The 18,771-nt window shown below is 55.4% G+C and overlaps 2 protein-coding genes across 9 annotated transcripts in view; one reads left to right on the forward strand and one right to left on the reverse strand.

The window, feature by feature from the left end:
- Window positions 1-18,771, reverse strand: part of ABCB9 (ATP binding cassette subfamily B member 9) — a 41,628-nt gene extending 22,857 nt beyond the window's left edge. For 2 of the 5 annotated variants that reach the window (XM_059140026.1, XM_059140022.1), the window contains exons 1-4: window positions 18,472-18,771; window positions 16,221-16,273; window positions 7,728-7,862; window positions 7,536-7,617 (exon numbers count right to left, since the gene is read on the reverse strand). The gene's annotated coding sequence lies outside the window, so the exon portion shown is untranslated. Of the gene's footprint in view, window positions 1-4,606; window positions 4,797-7,535; window positions 7,618-7,727; window positions 7,863-16,220; window positions 16,274-18,471 lie in introns of those variants that run through there. The other 3 variants (XM_059140024.1, XM_059140023.1, XM_059140025.1) reach the window with 3 other exon arrangements.
- OGFOD2 (2-oxoglutarate and iron dependent oxygenase domain containing 2) lies at window positions 12,452-17,756 on the forward strand. Of its 4 annotated transcripts, XM_059140028.1 has the most exons (7): window positions 12,452-13,176; window positions 13,539-13,595; window positions 14,297-14,410; window positions 14,500-14,599; window positions 16,054-16,181; window positions 16,411-16,668; window positions 16,743-17,756. In XM_059140028.1, exons 1-7 carry the CDS (start codon window positions 13,045-13,047, stop codon window positions 17,004-17,006), a joined length of 1,053 nt encoding a protein of 350 aa, XP_058996011.1. In that variant the 5' UTR covers window positions 12,452-13,044; the 3' UTR covers window positions 17,007-17,756. The 4 variants fall into 4 exon arrangements, with proteins under 4 accessions (XP_058996011.1, XP_058996012.1, XP_058996013.1 ...); XM_059140029.1 differs by lacking the exon at window positions 14,297-14,410; XM_059140030.1 differs by lacking the exons at window positions 14,297-14,410; window positions 14,500-14,599 and having other exon boundaries at window positions 13,162-13,176.

An 18,771-nucleotide genomic window follows, 5' to 3' on the forward strand; every position in this document is an offset into this window, starting at 1 on the left:
CACAGGGTCAGGGAGGTGAGGGTGACGGCACCTGGATGCAACGGAGATAAGCAAAGAGTGCTGTTTTTACTAGTAGTAACTAGTAGGAGTACTAGTACTATTATACATTACTAGGACATTACTAGGAATACTATACATTACTACTACTGCACTACTACTAACTTCTCTGAACCCATTTCCTCATTTTTAAAACAGCATGAGGTTCGGTGCATGAACATCTGCTCTGGGCACAGTGCCTGGCACATACTCATTGCTGCTGATTGTTACCACTGTATACAGTGCGTGCATAGTAAATGTTTGTTTCCTGTTCTCCCCAACTCCAGCCTTAGACCAAGAAGTCGGGGGATGGGGTGGTTGGCCACAGGCCCTAGAGCAACCCAGGGACTTTCACATCTGTCTGGAAGTTTCCAGAATATTTTCCTTCAGCCCAGGTTGCCCTTTACCCCCTCACCTAGACCCTATTGGCTTTCTGGAGTTTGAGGTCTGCTTTGGCCAAAGCAACTCCCCCAACACTGGGCCCTTTGGGGCTGAGCCAAGTGCCTAGGAGACCCGAGGAGCTGCGGGGACATGGCAGGATGCAGGCCTGATGGCAGTGTTTGGAAGTGAGACCTATCCAGGGCAGGATGGGGACTGGGCTAGGGGTGTGCCTCTGAGTGCTACCTCTTGACTTGGGTCCATCCGTTTTCTTCCTGGGGTATTTGTCATCTGATCTGCAAAATGGGCAAAGTTCTGGAGTCCCCACGTAGAAAGGAAAGGCATGGAACGCCAGCAGGGGTCACTCTGAGTAGTGACTGGGATGGGGGTCAGCTAGAGAGACCCCTTCCCCTACAGCTCTGGTGCTCAAAGGCTAGTGGCTCACATTCTGGAGTGACAGAAACCCCACAAACCCTATGAGGCAGTTGCTTCCACATTCCCATATGTAGTTGGGGGAAACTGAGGCACAGAGAGGCAAAAGCATCTGCCCCATATCACTCTGCCAACAGAGGCCCACAGCAGGACTTGGGCTAGTATGTAAAGCATCCCAGCACCTAACTCTCAAACTCTGTACAGCAGAGCGGATGCCTAGTAAGTATAAGCAAACAGTTATGTAACACAGCCCTTCCTCTGGTCCTGGTCTTTTATAGAATTTTTATTTTTATTTATTTACTTTTTAAAGATTTTATTTATTTATTTGTCAGAGAGAGAGCATAAGCAAGCAGAGTGGCAGGCAGAGGCAGAGACAGAAGCAGGCTCTCTGCTAGAAAAAGAGCCTGATGGGGGACTCGGTCCCAGGACCCTGGGATCATGACCTGAGCTGAAGGCAGCAGCTTAACCGACTGAGCCACCCAGGTGTCCCTTATAGAATTAAAATTTTTTTTTTCTAAATAGCATTTAACTTTATCTTATATTTTAAGTAGGCTCCATGCCCAATATGGGACTTGAACTCATGACCCTGAGATCAAGACTCACATGCTCTACTGAGTAAGCCAGCCAGAAGCCCCAGGCCCAGCCTTTTATACAGGCCATGCACTATATGTGTTTGCTTATTTAACCCTTGAAACAACTTGTGAGGTTTGTACTATCCTCAACCCCATTTAGCAGATGGAGAAATTGAAGCCCAGAGAAGTTATGAACTTGTACAAGATCACACAGCTGGTGAGCAGCAGAGCGGGATTTGAACCCGGAGCTATCTGGCTCCAGAATCCGGGCTCTAAACTATGAAGCTAAAACACTTGTCAATTCAAGTGCTGATAGGGAGTGTTTGTCTAAGGATTTGAATGCATGAATGTGATTTGAATACATGAATCTTCACAAGAACCCTGTGAGATAGAATCTATTATCTCCATTTTACAGTCAAGAAGACTGAGGCACAGAGAGGTTAATTGAGCTGTCCTAGATCACACAGCTAGGAAGTGGCAGAGCTGGGATGTGAATCAGGCGGTGGAGTTCAGAAGTCTGTGCTCTCAGCTCCAAAGCCCTAATGCTTCAAACAGCCTCTCCAGGGGTAGGCAAGACCCCTAATGATGCTAGGAGAGGTGCAGTCTGAGATGTAGAAAGGACCCAGGGGCGAAACAGCCCCTGAGCCTGGGCCCCGTCTAGAGCCTAGCATTTCCAGGTAGACTCAAGTCAGTGCTAGAGAAGGATCCCCTGTCAGCAGCTGGGGCTCCAAGGAAAGCCAGGACTGAATGGGGCCAGGGGCAAGGGAGGGAGCAGGGCAAGGCTGGTGGGAACAGACACCCCCTGCCCAGTTCCCTCCTCCACCCCGAGCCCCAGCTGGGCTGCCAGCAAAGGCTTCCGTCTGCTGCAATGCAGAGGCCTTGGGAAGCCAGTGAGTGGGTGAGCGTGAGTCGGAGCCCAGGGAGGGATGATCCTGGCCCAGTGCCGCACCAGGCCTCCGGGCCAAGCCACCGCCTGCTACCCAGGCCCTGCCAGCCACCTTGGCTGTTGCTCACCTCTTGGTGGGCACAAGGAGTCCTTTGGCCCTGGAAGGGAGCTGGGGTTCAGAAGCAGATGAGGAGGCAGATCTGCCCGAGACCAGCTGAGGGACTTGGCCCACTCTTCCTGCTCCCACTCCCAGTCCCTGGGGGAGTTCCTTCCCAACACCCCTCCACTTAGGGTGACGTCAACCCCATTTGACAGCCACCAACACCCCAGCTGTCTACCTTCACCAAAATAAGCAAAGTTTCACACTCCAGCATCACAGACTATCTGAATCACATCGTATGGATGGGGAAACTGAGGCACAGGGAAGCAGGGGGTGAAGGCTGTCTAGGGTCACCCGGCAGGCTGAGCACAGAGCAGCTATAGCACCAAGGCCTCATACTCCCAAGTGCTGAGTCCTTGTAGTCCAGGCTCTGATGGAGCAGAATCCAACTCGGGTCGGGTTACAGACCTCAGTGGGGACAGGCTACTCTGTTATTTTTAAAGTTACTGAGCAGGAGGATGAAAGGGACAAGACCACCAGGCAAGACTGTGAGGAGGGGAGGATGAGGACCATCGGGCTGCTTGGAGGCCCAGTCCCGCTCTCCAGCTTCCGTTGTCTGGAGGATGCAGCTGAGCTCAGCCAGGTGGAGCTGGAGGGCAAAGTGTGAGCACATGGGTGACAAGAGTGGCCCGAGGGACAAGGACAAGGTGGTGGCCAGAGGCCAGAGCAGGCACTGCCCAGGATGTGACAAAGCCTGGGGAAGACAGGGGCAACTGTCTTGGCTTGCCCCCAGATGCTAAGGAATGGCACAGGGTTAGCAAATGACCCCTCCCCATAGGGGGTCCTGCCAAGGGCTTTGTCTCAGTAGAAATGGTGGTCAGGGCACCTACCACTGTCAGATGCACAGAAGGAAAGTGCAACACATAGGAAATAATAAATGACAACTAATATTACAACCGTAACAGCCACTGTTTACGGTGTGCTACTCACTGCCTAACAATGGGCTAAGTGCCCAGCATCTCCCATTCGAGTTCATCCTTGCCACTACTGTGGGAGGTCCTCGTATGATCACCCCCACTTTAGAGATGGGGAAACAGAGTCCTGGAGAAGATAGGTGGCATGCAGAGAACAAGCAAAGGCAGGACTGAAACCCAACGCTGGACTTTCTGGACGGCACGTGCCCAGGCTACTCACGGACCTAGGTGGTCCAAGCAGCTTGGTCCATTCCTAACTTTTCACCCCATCACACAGCAGCGGAAAGGCCCATTCACTGCTCAGCACACTGGCTAACAGAGGGTTGTGTCCCAGGGAGGCGGGTGTTCTGGATGCAGTGCCAGATGGGGCTGGGTCCACTTTGTGCCATCCTGACTCCAGCCTTACTCAAGCCACCGCATCTGATGCTGGGACTTGCCCTCTCTCAGAGACTTGGGAAAGTTGTTTCGGGTAACTCATGGCTGGGGAGCTACGGTGGCCCTTCTACAACCCTCCCCTGATCACCTGCCACCTGCCCTCTGAAGCAGGGATGGAGGCCAGCCTGTCTCCAGGGGGTGGGGCAGAGGGCAGGACAGTGAATCCTGTCAGACCAGCTTAAAGCTGTTTTCAATGACATCAGGTGGGGGAAGGGGGCATCCTATTTTAACACAGATCCAGAAATAAGGGAGGAGCCCCTGGGAACCCACAGGCCTACTGCCAGGGTGGATGCGTGTGGAACGTCAGCCCACTGACCAGCGAGGGAAACTGAGGGCTAAGGCAGGCCCAGGTCGGGCCCCCCAGGCTTCTGCCACAGCCAGGGTGCTCAGGACCCGTGGGCAGGCGCCCGCTGTAGAACGTAGGGAGCCACGGGAAGTCGCACCATTCCGATCCCGGGGAGAGAAAAGCCATCGCAGGATCCTCCCCCAAAGCCACCCCCACCATTTTCCAAGAGGCAGCGGCGCGTGAGGAGTTAAAAAAAAAAAAAAAGCAACATTCGTCCTGCGGGCGCGGAAAGGATGCTGCTGCAGGGATGGGGGGCTGGGACCTGCAGCTGAGGACGCCTGGGGACAGGAGCGGGGGCGAGAAGGCTCCCGGAAGGCTGCCACCTCCAACGCTGCCGCCTACTCCACCTCGGAGGCAGGGGGGCCCCAGACGCCCCCAGCCTGTGTCCGGCTTGGCACCTCGGCCTGAGAACGACGTGTTCGGTGGGCCCGGGCGCCGCGCTCTTACCTGTTACCTTACCTGGCACCAGGTGAGCCGTAGGGAAAGGGCGCAGGGGGCTCGGGTCGTCAGGGGCGCAGGTTCCGCGCGGCTCATTGGAGACTGCGCCCGGCACTGCACTCGCTCCGCTCCTCCCGCCGCTCCTCCCCTCCTCCCACCCGGGCTGCGCCGCGGCAAGGTCGGAGCCGAGCGGGGCGGGCGCCCCGGCCAGCTGACGGGTGGGGCGGGGCGCCCGGACGGGGCGGGGCATCTGGGGCGGGGCCAGAGCTAGCCCTCCCCCACACCTGAGACGGGCCCCGCCCCCTCCCGCCTAGCCCGGCCCTCCTGCTCTGTGCTCCAGGTCTGGAGGCCCCAGGCCCAACCTGGTGGGGGCGCTAGCTCTTTACTGGGTCTTTTCCTCTGGAGGGACAAGCCGCCAGCCCCTGTGGGAGTTACGATCTTTGCTTTTTCCTTCCTTCATTTCCCCCCTTCCTTCTTCCTTCCTTCCTCTTTGTCGTTCTCTCTTTTCTTTCTTCCAACAAATATTTGTGCAGCACCTACTATGTGCCATCTGTCATTCTAATCTGTTGAGAGGCAACAGTGAAGAAACAGAATCCGGGCCCTGCTGGAGCCGGCACTCTAGTGAGGGAGGCAGGCAAAACCTACGATGCATAAGTCAATTACATCTGGTTGGAAGGGAAGATATTTTAGAGAGAAATGGAGGGCAGGACTGTAGGGATTGAGAGAGGGGAGCAGCAATACCCACTGAGTGACTGCTAGGGGCAGCGTGCTAGGAATACAGCTGAGTGTGAAAAAAGGAAGACCCCCGGGGGCGCCTGGGTGTCTGCCTTCTGCTCAGGTGGTGGTCCCAGGGTCCTGGGATCAAGCCCTGTGTCGGGCTCCCTGCTCAGGGGGGAAGCCTGCTTGTGTTCCCTCCCTCCCTGTGTCTCTCTCTCTGTCAAATAAGTAAATAAAATCTTTTTAAAAAGAAAAAAGGAAAAACCCCATCCTTTGCAGAGTAGGGGAGACAGGAAACCAACAGGTAAGTACGTGAGATCATTTCACTTAGTGGTAAGTGCCATAAAGGAATAAAACTGGGTGCGGCCATGGAAAGTAACACAGGGCCACTCAAGCTGGGAAGGGGTCTCTGGGAAAGGTGCAAGGTGAGCAGGCTTCTGGGCAAACAGTGCGGCCTGAACCAAGAACCTGGGACAGTAGGTCAAGGCTCAGAGGCGGTGGCAGGTGGGGCAACATATCCCCTCACCCCTCCATCCTTCAGTCAAAGGCTTAAAGCACCCCGAATTTAAAACAGCCTCTGCCACTCACACGGGACAGCCTCCTTCAAGGAGAATTTGGCAAAGTTCAGATTTTAAAAAGCATTTTTTTTTTGGCCCAGTAGGATTTTCTTCTATAGATAAGACTGGTCGAGGGGAGCAAAGATCCTAGTTTGCAGATAGTTACTGTAGTAGCAAAACTCTGAAAATACCCTTAATACCCTTCCATAGGGAACTGGCCAAATCATTACAGAGCGGGGCTCAACAGAAAAGTGCGGCAGGGAAAAAAAGCAACATATGTTTGTATGTGTCTGCATACAGAAGCTATGTATAGGTATGGAATGACCTCCTAAATGGATTGGGTAAAACCAAGGGACAGAATAAAGTTGGAGCAGGCTAACATTCATGCAAACACAAAAAGCAAATATATGATTGTATGTGAAGAAAGTATCCTGGATGGGCTATCCAAAAGTCAGAGTGCCTCAGAGCTGGGTCCAGATCCAGGCTCTGTCATTTTTGCTGAGTGAAAACAGCCGACACAGTATTGAAGGAGGAAAACAATGTTGCAGGACTGACACTGCCTGACTTCCAGACTTACTATGAAGCTACAGTAATCAAGTCAGTGTGGTTTTGATGAAAGAATAGACACACAGATCAATGGAACAGTATAGAGAGTCCAGAAATAGACCCATGTAAATACAGTCAACTGATCTCTGACAGAGGAGCAAAGGCAGTACAAAGGAACAAACACAATCTTTTCAACAAATGGTATTGGAAAAGCTGGACATCCATATGTTAAAAAAAAAAAATCTAGACTCAGACCTCACACCTTCCACAAAAATTAACATAAAATGGACCACAGACCTAAATATAAAATGCAAAACTATAAAACTCTAAGAGGATAGGGAAAAAAAATCTGGATTTTTCTTGGCTATGAAGACGATTTTTTTTTTAAAAAAGATTTTATTTATTTATTTGACAGAGAGACAGATCACAAGTAGGCGGGGGGGGGGGGGGGCAGGCTCCCTGCCAAGCAGAGAGCCCAACACAGGGCTCCATCCAGGACCCTGACTGAGATCATGACCTGAGCCGAAGGCAGAGGCTTTAACCCACTGAGCCACCCAGGCGCCCTATATGAAGACGATTTTGGGGGCAACATCAAAGGCACGATTCATGAAAGAACTGATAAGCTGAACTTCATGACAATTAAAAACTGCTCTGCAGGGACTCCTGGGTGGCTCAGTGGATTAAGCCCCTGCCTTCGGCTCAGGTCGTGATCTCAGGGTCCTGGGATTGAGTCCCACATCGGGCTTTCTGCTCAGCAGGGAGCCTGCTCCCTGCTCCCTGCCCCACTCTGCCTGCCTCTCTGCCTACTTGTGATCTCTCTCTGTCAAATAAATAAATAAAATCTTTAAAAATATATATATGGTCAAGAGAATGAGACAACAAACCACAGACTGGGTGAAAATATCCACAAAAACCTGTATCTGATAAAGTCTGTTATCTAAAATATACAAAACTCAACAATAAAAAAATTAAAAACAGCCAAATTTTAAAAAGAGGCAAAGACCTGAACAGACACCTCACCAAATGAGATATACAGGTGATGAATAAACATATGAAGTGATGCTCCATGTCATGTTATTAGGAATTGCAAATGAAAACAACCTGATACCATTACCGACCTCATAGAATTGCTAAGATCCGAAACACCGACAGCACCAAATGCTGGGGAAGACGTGGAGCCACAGGAACTCTCATGCACTGCTGGTAGGAGTGCAAACAGTACAGTTACTTTTGAAGGATTTGGTGGTCTCTTATAAAACTAAACATACTTTTACTGTATGAGTCAGCAATCACATCCCTAGGTTATTTACCCAAATGAGCTGAAAACTGATGTCCACATAAAAGCCTGCAAGCGGATGTTTATCGAAGCTTTCTTCATAATTGCTGGACCTTGGAAGCAGGCAAGAAGCCCTTTAGTAGGTGGATGGATCCACTGTAGTTGATCTCTGTCAAATAAATAAATAAAATATTAAAAAAAAAAAAAGAAAAAGAAAAACCCCATCCTTTGCAGAGTAGGGGAGACAGGAAACCAACAGGTAAATACATAAAATCATTTCATTTAGTGGTAAGTGCCACTGACTTATATATGGTCCATCCAGACAATATACTATTATTCAGTGATCAAGCCACTGAAAGACATGGATGAAACATAAATGTCAATTACTAAGTGAAAAAAGCCAATCTGAAAAGGCTATGGGATGATTCTGATTATATGACATCTGGAAAAGACAAACCATGAAGGTGGTAAAAGGGTCCGTGGTTGCCGGGGTTAGGGTTGGGGGAGGGATGAAGAGAGGGCGCAGAGGATTTTGAGGGCAGTGAAACTCTTCTGTATTCTGTATGAGACCGTGATGGTAGGGATGTGTCATTCTACGTTGTAAAAAACCACAGAATATACGACTCCAAGAGGGAAGCCTAGTGTACACTGGGTAATAATGTGTGGATGTGAAGGAATGGGTTGTAACAGATGTACCACTCTGGGAAGGGATGTGGACAGTGGGGGGGGGGTGTGAGGCATATGATCAATCTTTGTACTTTCCACTCAGTTTTGCTATGAACCTTAAACTGCTCTAAGCAGTAAAGTCTAGGGGCACCTGGGTGGCTCAGTTAGGTGTCTGTCTTCGGCTCAGGTCATGATCCCAGGGTCCTGGGATTGAGCCCCACATTAGGCTCCTTGTTCAGTGGGGAAGCCTGCTTCTGCCGCTCCCTCTGCCTGCTGCTCCCCCTGCTTGTGCCCTCTCTCTCCCTAGCAAATGAATAAAAATCGTTAAAAAAAAAAAGATTATTTATATTAATTTGACAGACAGAGATCACAAGAAGGCAGAGAGGCAGGCATTGGGGGGAGGGTGGCGGCGGGAAGCAGGTTCCCTGCTGAGCAGAGATCCTGATGCTCAGCTTGATCCTGGGACCCTGGGATCATGACCTGAGCTGAAGGCAGAGGCTTTAACCCACTGAGCCACCCAGGAACCCCAATAAAATTTTTTAAAAATATTTATTTATGACAGAGGGAGTGAGAGAGGGAACACAAGCAGGGGGAGTTGGAGAGGGAGAAGCAGGTTCCTTGCTGAGCAGGGAGCTGATATGGGACTTGATCCCAGGACACTGGGACCATGACCCGAGGTGAAGGCAGACACCCAATGACTGAGCCACCTAGGTGCCCCCAAATAAATAAAATCTTTAAACAAAGTTAAGTCTGGGGGCACCTGGGTGGCTCAGTGGGTTAAGCCTCTGCCTTCAGCTCAGGTCAAGATCTCAGGGTCCTGGGATCGAGCCCCACATGGGGCTCTGTGTTCAGCGGGGAGCCTGTTTCTCCCTCTCTCTGTCTGCCTCTTTGCCTATGCCTACTTGTGATCTCTCTGTGTCAAATAAATAAGTAAAATCTTAAAAAAAAAAAGTCTGTTTTTAAAATGGTTAAAATGGTTTTATGGTATGTGTATTTTATTGCCGTAAATAAATTACAGTGTTCCTAGCAGCTCATTCATGACTTCTCCAAACTGGAAACAATACAAGTGGCCTTCATCAGCAGAATGGCTCAGGGGATGGAGTGGTCATCTGGTGGAATACTAGGCAGACACAAAAAAGCACAGTGCTGCCACTACACAGGACAACAGCCATGAATCTCAGCAACAGAATGCTGAGTGAAAGAAGCAGTATGCAAAATACACAGTATCTGATTTTATCTGTATCAAATTCAACAACAGGCAAGACTAATCTTGGCTCTTAGGAGTCCGGGTAGTGATTAGCCTTGGGAGGTGGGTAGTGGCTGAGCAGGGACACGGTGGGGGCTAGAATGTTCTGTTTGGGGGATCTGGATGCTAGTTACATGGTGTGTCGTTTGTAAAGATTCACCAGCTGTATTCCTGGGACGTGCCCTTTTTTAATAGTGTGCTCTATATAAAATCGTCTGTATACAGATACATATATAGAAATATTTACACATGCAACACGCATATATTCCCGTACATATACTTGCATACCCCTCCCCCACCAATACACTCTGGAATCAGATAGAAGGGTGTGTGCTGTAATTCTGGTCCTGCCACTCACTAGGTTTATGACCCTAGACAGGCCTACTTCACGGAGCCTCATCTGTAAAATAGGTTTAATAATACCTCACACAGGGGCGCCGCCTGGCTGGCTCAGTTCGTACAACATGCAACTCCTGGATCTCGAGGCTGTGAGTTTGAGTCCCACGTTGAGTATTAAGATTACTTAAAAAAAAAAAAAAATCTCAAAAAATCTATAATACCCTCCCCCCACACACAACAAAAACACATAAGTGCTGGTTGAGAACACATGGACCCAGTACTTACTATTAATATTCTTGCTGTTGTTCCGTTTGGTGATTGAACCCAGACTGGGGCGGGGTAGGGGTGGAGACACTGATTCCAAGGAGAAAGGGGCCACTGGGAGAACCCGTCTAAACAGATAAGCAGAACCTGCTTATCTTGCTAACTACTGCAAAGGGAGAAACAGTATGCACCGGCAGTGGGGGGGGGGGCGGTGGGATGGGGGGATGCATGTGCCAGGCCTGCCCTGGGCCTCTGAGGGCGGAAAGCAGTTATGGGGGTAATGCACACAGAACTGGGGAAATGGATCCTTCCTGGAGAGCAGGGCCCTTCACTATCATTGGGCAATCAAGACACCCATGAAAATTTAAACACGTTCTCAGACCACACAGCTTTGGGCTGAGGAGCTGGGTCCTTGAGAAGGAAGCGGCCCCCTGAGGGTCATTCTCCCCCTTGGGGGAAGCCTGGTACCTTTAGGAGGCTTGGGCTGGGTCCCAGGATCCCCGTGGCTCAGACTCCTGTTCTATTCCAGACTCTACTACTTGTGAGGCATCTGACTCTGGGTGGGCTATTCAACCTCTCTGACCTTCATTTTCCACCTCTGCAAAATGGGGATAATTCCTACCTCATACGGTTTGTTGTGAGGATTAGGCAGCTTCCCTTCATGTGTAGAGTAAAATCCAAAATGTTAACAGTGGTCTCCTAAGCCCAGTGGTTTGGCCGGAATACCACCCTGGCCTCATTCCCTAGGACTTGTCCTCTCGTATGCCTTGCTGTTCTTCAAGCACGCCTAGCTTGCACTTTTAACTCCCCTGCCTAGAACCCTCTCCTGCCAGATCTTGCTGCAGCGGTTGGAGCGTGGCTGAAATGTCACTCTTTGGGAGGCTTTCTCCGGCCATCGGTCTAAAGTGGCCACCTCCAGGCACTCACCACCTCATCACCTAGCTTGTCTTCCCGGCACTTACGACTGCATGAAAATAACTTGATTGTCTACTTGTTTCTCCTTGTACTTTGCTTACTCCTGTCTCCCCACCCTGACTGAGCACTAGAAGTGCAGGGAGCTTATCTGTCACTCAAAACACACTTCCACATGCTCACCTCCCACACTCAGGATGCCCTTGGCCAGCCAGGGTGAAAACCAATCAGGCTGTTGGTGAAGGTTTTGCCCTGAGAGCAGAAATCGGCCTTCTCCCAGCCCCTCAAGGTGCTGCTAGGAGATCTGGACCCCCAGACATGTTCGTGGATGTCTCCATGAACTGGAGAGGACGGCCTGGCATGGTCGCACAGGATGTGAGGGTCTCCCATCTCCCTTTGGGGCCCTGGGACCTTAGCCTCGGGGCCCAATTTGCCACAGAGCTGGGAGGAACCAGGGGCTGTGCTGGATGTGTGAGTGTGGGTGATAGGTGTGTGACGGTGTGCATGAGTGTGTCGCATGTGTGAATGAGTGTGCGGCTATGTATGTGAAGTGCTGTGTATGACTAGGTGTGAGTGTGTCAATGGCATGAGCACACGTGTGATGGTGTGTGAATGCGTGTGAGCACATTAAGGGTGTGTCTGAGTGTGTTAAGTGTCTCACTGCGGATGTGAGTGTAAACCTGTGCATACATCCGCGGGGAAAGGAAAGCATCAAGAAAATAAACCCCAACAAGCACAGAGAGGAAATCCGAAAGCCCTCATAATCCAACCATTCGGAGAAACCCTATTGTGAACGCTGAGGCATCGCCACCCCTCTCTGAGCCTCTGTTTGCCCATCTGTAACATGGGTGACGTAACAGTACCTCGCTCACAGCTTTGCTGTGCGGATGCAAGGAGAGACGGTGGGAGATCGGCCAACGGGAGTTACCATTCGTGGTCACCTGTGCACCCGGGCTAAGAGCTGGAGTCTTCCTCCCCACCCCCATCCTCGCACCAAGCTGAACAGGGACGGAACTCTAGGGTCGAGAAAGGGGCTTCATCCCCTATTCCGAGCCTTAGTTTCTCCATCTTAGCAACAGGGCTGAGGTCCAAGCTTCCTCCCGGGGCTTTGCAGACCCGGGCCTGCAGGGTGCACGGCGGACCAAGGTGGGGATCCCCGGGGCAAGAGACTTAGGAGCTACGATGGGTCCCCCTGAGCTAGGGGTGCACGCTCCACAAGCAACACACTCCTCTCACACTGCGGCTGTGCAGAACTCCGACCGCGCGGTGCGGGGCGTGGCCGCCTACAGACCACAGCCTGCTCCCCGCCCACACCCCCAATCCTCCGGCCCCGCCACCGGAAGTCACGCCGGACGGAGCGTCTTCGCGGGGACGCGGCCCGGGGCCTCGGCGGCGAATCCCGACACCGCGGCGAAGGCTCGGGGAGCGCCGGACAGGGGCCCGGGCAGGCTGCTAAACCCAGGCTCAGACACACAGAACGGGCTAGTGGCTCGTAGGAGCGCTCGGACCCCAGGCATGGTCTAACTCCCCTCCTGCCGTTGGCTGCCTCCTCCCAAGTCCGAGCAGAAGAGGGAAGCGGCATTTAACAAAGGCCTTGAGGGGTTCCAAGTCCCAACTTGCCCCCGGCCCGTGGAGGTGTGACTCGGTTTGCCTATCTGTAGAGTGGGGAGGCCAGTCCCCTCCCTGTGGATGGGGAAGCTGTGAGGCGGCACGAGAAGACCACGCGCTCGCAGCCGAGTCCGTCCACCGCACCCCGGCCTGGGAGCATCTCTGTCCGCCGCACCCCGTTTCCTGCGGCGGCGTCTTCGTTCTTTTCTGCACTTGGGAACTTGGAACGCACCCTTGCCGCCGCCGCCCCGCCCCGCCGGGGGCGCGCCGGAAGTGCTCCTACGGAAGCCGGCGGGGCGGCGCGCGCCTCTTCGCCATGGCGACGGCTGGGGCCCCGCGGCGCTTCTGCCGCTGCGCCTGCTTCTGCTCCGAGAACCTGTACGTGGCGCGCTACGGGCTCCACGTGCGCTTCCGGGGCGAGCAGCAGCTGCGCCGGGACTACGGCCCGGTGAGTGGCTTGCACTGGCTCTGCGGAGAAGCGGGCGGCAGGCGTTCGCTGGGCTCGGGAGCTCCGATCTGGGTGCCTCGGTTTCCCCCTTCAGCGGGGAGAGCAGTATCGCCCGCTGAGGCTGTCGTGAGCAACGAATGACTGAGCGTCTTTGTAAAGTGCTTCGGGCAGGGGCCGGCGCGGGGGGGCCCTCGGCGCGGTTCCTAACTGCAGCTGGGAGCCCCGCTGTCCGCTGAGCGAGCTCCTCGACTGTCCTCCTCACTATGACCCCGTCGGGTCGGGGCGCTCCTCTCCACCTCCACGAGGGGAAACTGAGGCCCAGAGACGTTAGGAGACTTGCTCACTGGACTTTCTGCTCTCAGATCCTGCGCAGCCGCGGGTGTGTCAGCCCCAAGGACTTCCAGCAGCTCGTAGGAGAGGTAACTGCCCGCCTCTGCCCCTCCACAGCCAGCCCTGCCCTTCCTCTTCAGACTGGGCCAGCAGTTCGAGGGCCCCCAGGCCTAGGTCCCTGAAGGGCTCCTTAGACCTCGGCTTGCCCCCTCACTGCAGCGCCTGGGGCCTGGCACCAGAAAAAGAGAAAGTGGGAAATGCCGAGTTGTCTGCCTCACACCCTCTTGAGACACTTGCCCAGGGTTTCACAGCAGGAGGAGCTGAGATCCCACCAGGGCAGCCGGGCTCCGGCCTCCTCCTCTCTTCACCCACCCCTACTTTGGTGGGTGCCAGAGCTGCTGGCATCTTCTGTCTCCTTCCTCGCCTGGGGGTAAGGGGAAGCCTCCTGGGCAGGCCCCCTGCAGCCTCTGGAACACACCACCTGGCTGGGATTGCGTTCCTCTCCCTCGGCAGCCCAGCTGGTTGAGCATGTCGAGGGGTTCCCATCCCAGTCAGGCTCTGAACTGTGCCGCCCAGAGCGGGATGGGCCCCTTCCAGAAGGAGCTGCCTTCAGCTAACAGCTTGGCACCTGCAGTTTACCCTGAGAGAGTCAGGTGTGTAGACAGACTTGGGTCTCAACCCAGGCCCTGCTCTGGCCTTCCTGAGCCTCAGTTTCCTCCTCTGTATAATGACCTGGGGGTGGGGGGTGATGGGAGGCCCCATCTTGGTAACTGGGCCCTGTGCCACCCAGCTTGAGCAGGAGGTGGAGCGCCGGCAGCGGCTGGGGCAGGAGTCGGCTGCCAGGAAAGCCCTCATTTCGAAATCCTACCTCCCAGTGAGGCCTGATGTCTACAACACGCTGCAGGTACCCGGCAGGGCCAGGTCACTGGAAGGAGGTGGAGGCGTCCCGGCCTGGGGCCCGTCTGCCTCACAGCTAGTGTGTTCTGCCCCCAGGATGAGGCTCTGGCCCCCGAGTTTTTGGCCGCAGCCGAGTACAGCAGATCACCAGGTGCAGACTTTGAAGGCCTTCTCCAGCGGCTGGAGACGGTGTCTGGTGAGGTCTTGGCCCCATCACCTAGTAGGAGTAGGACTGGGGGGTGGGACACTGGGGTTCCTCCACCATGTCTGCCTCCAAAATCCAAACCAGCAAGAGCTAGAAGGGCTGGTGGGACTGACCTGCCAGGGACCGGGCGTCAGTATTCACTTACGTACTTGTGCAGCACACACTCAGTGCCCGTGTCAGGTGTGAGTCAGTTGGCATACTCGGTTTGAGGGGTGGGGACTGAGGAACTTCACAAAGGGACAACCAAGACAGGTGTGCCTGACAGTGAAGCACCCACCCCAAACCCCCCAGCCCAGGGCTAACAGCAGTCTGGGAGGCAGACAGTTCTATCCCTAGACCTGGAGAAGTGGGCGAGAATGAAATTTCTTGAACCTGCATGACCTGGAGTTGTGGGAGACGGGCGGCCAGGTAACTGCTGTGACCTTGAGCAGAGGCACAAAGCCAAACCAACGTCAAAAATGCTTTGGATCTCCTGCTGGGATCTCTGGCTAAACCCAGCAGGAAGTGCCAGCCCTTCCAAGTTCCTTGAATCCCTCTGCCTCAGTGTCATCATCTGTGAAATGGGGAGCGCTAGTAATACCCATCTCCTAAGTGTGAATAAGCGAGGTAATGTGCTGAATGGCCGGATGGGGGCACGGTGCTCAGGAAAGGTTTCCTTATTTTAAGGTTACTGTTATTCCTAGGTCTGGGAGTACCCTGGGGAGATAGGTGTGCAGTGTTGCTCCCTTTATGATGCTTGTACTCTCTTGTGAAGCACAGGCTGGAATGTGAATAAAGCCATCCCTCCTAGACTGGAGGGACCCTCCTCATTGCCATTGAATCCCGACAGTGAAGACTGCGCGGGTTGTCTGGGGTGGGGGGCTGGGCTGTGAGCTGGCTGAAAGTGCGGGCCATACGAACACGGCACCCCAGGGGACTGGTCCATCTGCCCAGAAATATTTGTATTTCTGTTCTCAGCTTGGCCTCTCCATAACAGAGCCCAGCAAGAAGAAGCAGGCCCCCTCACCCCTCCTGTGTGGGGAACAGAGGCTCCAAAAGACACATCAGTTGGGGTGCAAATGTTGGTGGCTATGCAGAGAAAGCCCGAGGCGGCTCTGTGATCCCCGCTTGGCTCCATCACTGGCCCGCTGGGGGTCACCGGGCTAATCTCTTCCCATCTCTGGGCCTCATCAGAGTCTAGAGACTAGATGTGTGGGTGTCTGTGGAAGCAGGAGGAGAGGCTCCAGGACCAATGAGGGGGCCCAGGAAGAGGCCTCCCTGCCGCCCACACAGTAGGTCTGTAGTGGTCACAACAGCCCTGAGAGGTGAGTACCCACATCCTCCCCATTGTACAGGTGAGGAAACTGAGGCCGAGGGAGGTGACCAGGCATGCACAGGCTCACACAGCTCCAGAGAATGCAGAGCCACACTGGAGCTCCCAGCCAACGATGTCCCTCCCTTCGCAGGGGAGAAGCGTATCTACCGGGTGCCGGTGTTCACAGCAGCGTTCTGCCAGGCCCTGCTGGAGGAGCTGGAGCACTTCGAGCAGTCAGACATGCCCAAGGGAAGACCCAACACCATGAACAATTATGGGGTGGGTAAGGCCGGGACAGTGGGCGTTGGGGGGCCGTACCTGCGGTGCTGGAGAAGAGCTGTTGGGCCCTGGTAGGGTCTTGGTCTCCCCATCTGGAAAATGAGATCATGGTAGGATTATTATGGAGTTGATATCTGCAAATAACACTGTCCTTGGTAAGAGACTCCCCCAGGGACCCCAGGTGAGGCCCTGTCCCTTTCCCCGCTGACCCGAGGGGTCCCCCTCCCAGGTGCTGCTGCACGAGCTAGGCCTGGATGAGCCGCTGGTGACGCCACTGCGGGAGCGTTTCCTGCAGCCGCTGATGGCCCTGCTGTACCCAGACTGTGGCGGGGGCTGGCTCGACAGCCACCGGGCCTTCGTGGTCAAATACGCCCCGGGCCAGGACCGGGAGCTCGGCTGCCACTATGATAACGCGGAGCTCACCCTCAACGTGGCCCTTGGCAAGGCCTTTACAGGGGGCGCCTTGTACTTTGGGGGCCTCTTCCAGGTGAGTGTGTGTGACCCATGGGGCAGGGCCTGGGGCAGCCAGAAGTGCCCAGGCCTGAGCCCCGCTTTCTGCAGGCACCGTCAGCCCTGACCAGACCCCTGGAGGTGGAGCACATGGTGGGCCAGGGCATCCTGCACCGGGGCGGCCAGCTGCACGGGGCCCGGCCACTGGGCACGGGCGAGCGCTGGAACCTTGTCGTCTGGCTCCGGGCCTCCGCTGTGCGCAACCGCCTGTGCCCCATGTGCTGCCGCAAACCCGACCTGGTGGACGACGAGGGCTTCGGCGACGGCTTCACCCGCGAGGAGCCCACCACCGTGGATGTGTGCGCGCTGACTTGAGCGGGGCCGCGGTGGGGTAGCACGGCCAGCGAGGGCTCTGCCTCCTTGGGTTGGGCGGGACAAGAATAAACTCCCTGCCTCCCTCAGGCCCTTCTTGGTTGGAAAGGACACACCAGCTTCTGCGTCATTCTTTCAGCAGACAGGCTGGCTTGGGTCAGGTCTGTCAGAGCCAGCGCCTGAGGTGGGGATTCCTGGGCGGGTGGTTTGTTGAGTACCTTCAGGAGAAGGGCGTGAGGGAAGGACAGGGCAGGAAGGAGCTGGGCCAGGAGGTGGTTTCCAAGGGCATCCAGCCTCGGCCCAATCCCACGGAGTGCTCTGGAGCCTGACACTAGCAGCCGGCGGCCTGCATCAGTTAGGGGAGGATGGGCTGGGCGGGTGGGGAAGCGGTATCCATCTCCACGGCACGGTGGCGCCCAGTGGCCAAGGGAACCTCCCAGAGAAGAGCACAGATGTGAATCCGCAGACACCACAGCGGGGGTGGAGCACATCTGGCTCTGAAGGGGATTTGGGAGAATCACCAGCAGCAACTTCTAGTTGGTGCTGAGGGCTTAGCACAGAGGGGTGTCAGGAGCAGGTGCTCGAGCCAGCCTGCCTGGGCTCAAATTCTGATTCTGCCGCTTCCAACGGTGTGACGTGGGACAGCCACGTGACCTCTTTGTGCCTCAGTTTCCTCCCCTGGAAAGAACCTCTCGCCCAAAGCTACTGTGAGAGTCAAATGAGTTAACGTTCATAAAGTCCTCTGTAACAGCCCTCCGTGTCTGCTGTCATTAGTGATGAGACATTTGCGACCGGGCAGCCCCCAACCTGGGTGAAGAGTGCAGCCGTGCCGGGTTCGGGTTGTACGTTTGCACACCGGGGGTTTGTAAATCAGAGCTCTGGCTTTCCTGGGGGGGAGGGAGGATGTGGAACACCAGGCCCCGTTCCACACGGGCAAAATCAGCAGCAGAGCGTCAGCTGCCCACTCGGGACACAGGCTGCAGGGGTCCCGCCCTGGCTCTGTCCCTAGGTGGGAACGCGGCAAGGACCAGGGCGCTCGCAGCTCGCTGGGGGGGGCAGGTGGGCAGGCCCCCCAGGTGCTGCGGCCGCGAGGGAGGGCGGTCGGAGACCGGGACAGGGCAGCGGCAGAGGCCGGGGCTTACGCGCCGCCTCGCACGCGCCTCCTCTTCGGGAGGTCGGAGAGCCAGCCTCCGTTTCTCGGGCTGCCCTGGAAACGGAACCCGGGGCCTCAGGACTAAAGGCGGCAGCGCCTCGCTTCCCAGCCGGACGGCCTCTCCGAGCACGGCCCCGGCCGGAAGTCCCCTCGCCGCCGCTTCCTCACGCGAAGGCGTGGTGCGGGCCCGACGGTCCCGCCAGATGGGCGGTTGAGGAGGGGACAGAGCGGCTGCGGGGACCTTCCCTAGGGCGGCGAGGCCGCGGAGAGCGCGGGGGTGGAGGGTAGGAGCGCGGGGAAGGACTCGGGACGCACCTGGCGGCTGAGGACCGCGGCAGCTCCTAGGGGCGCCCGAGCGTCCAGGCGTGGGGCGGCCGTGCGCAGGCGTGGAGCGGCCGGGCGGGGGCGGGTCCTTAAAGGGGCCGAGGCCCCGGGTGTCTGCGCAGGGTCTGGGGTCCCCGGGGCTGGGGGCGGATCGTGCGGTGGCCGCGGACCCCCTCGGTCCCTGCCCTGGGTGGTGATGGGCACTGGGCCCCCGAGAAGAGCCGCCCTCCGAGCGCAGTCTGGGGGCCGGCTGTGTGAGCCCCAGTTCGAGCGTGTCTCCCCGTCTCCAGC

Source organism: Mustela lutreola, chromosome 11 (assembly GCF_030435805.1).
Source record: "Mustela lutreola isolate mMusLut2 chromosome 11, mMusLut2.pri, whole genome shotgun sequence".
Lineage (NCBI taxonomy): Eukaryota > Metazoa > Chordata > Mammalia > Carnivora > Mustelidae > Mustela > Mustela lutreola.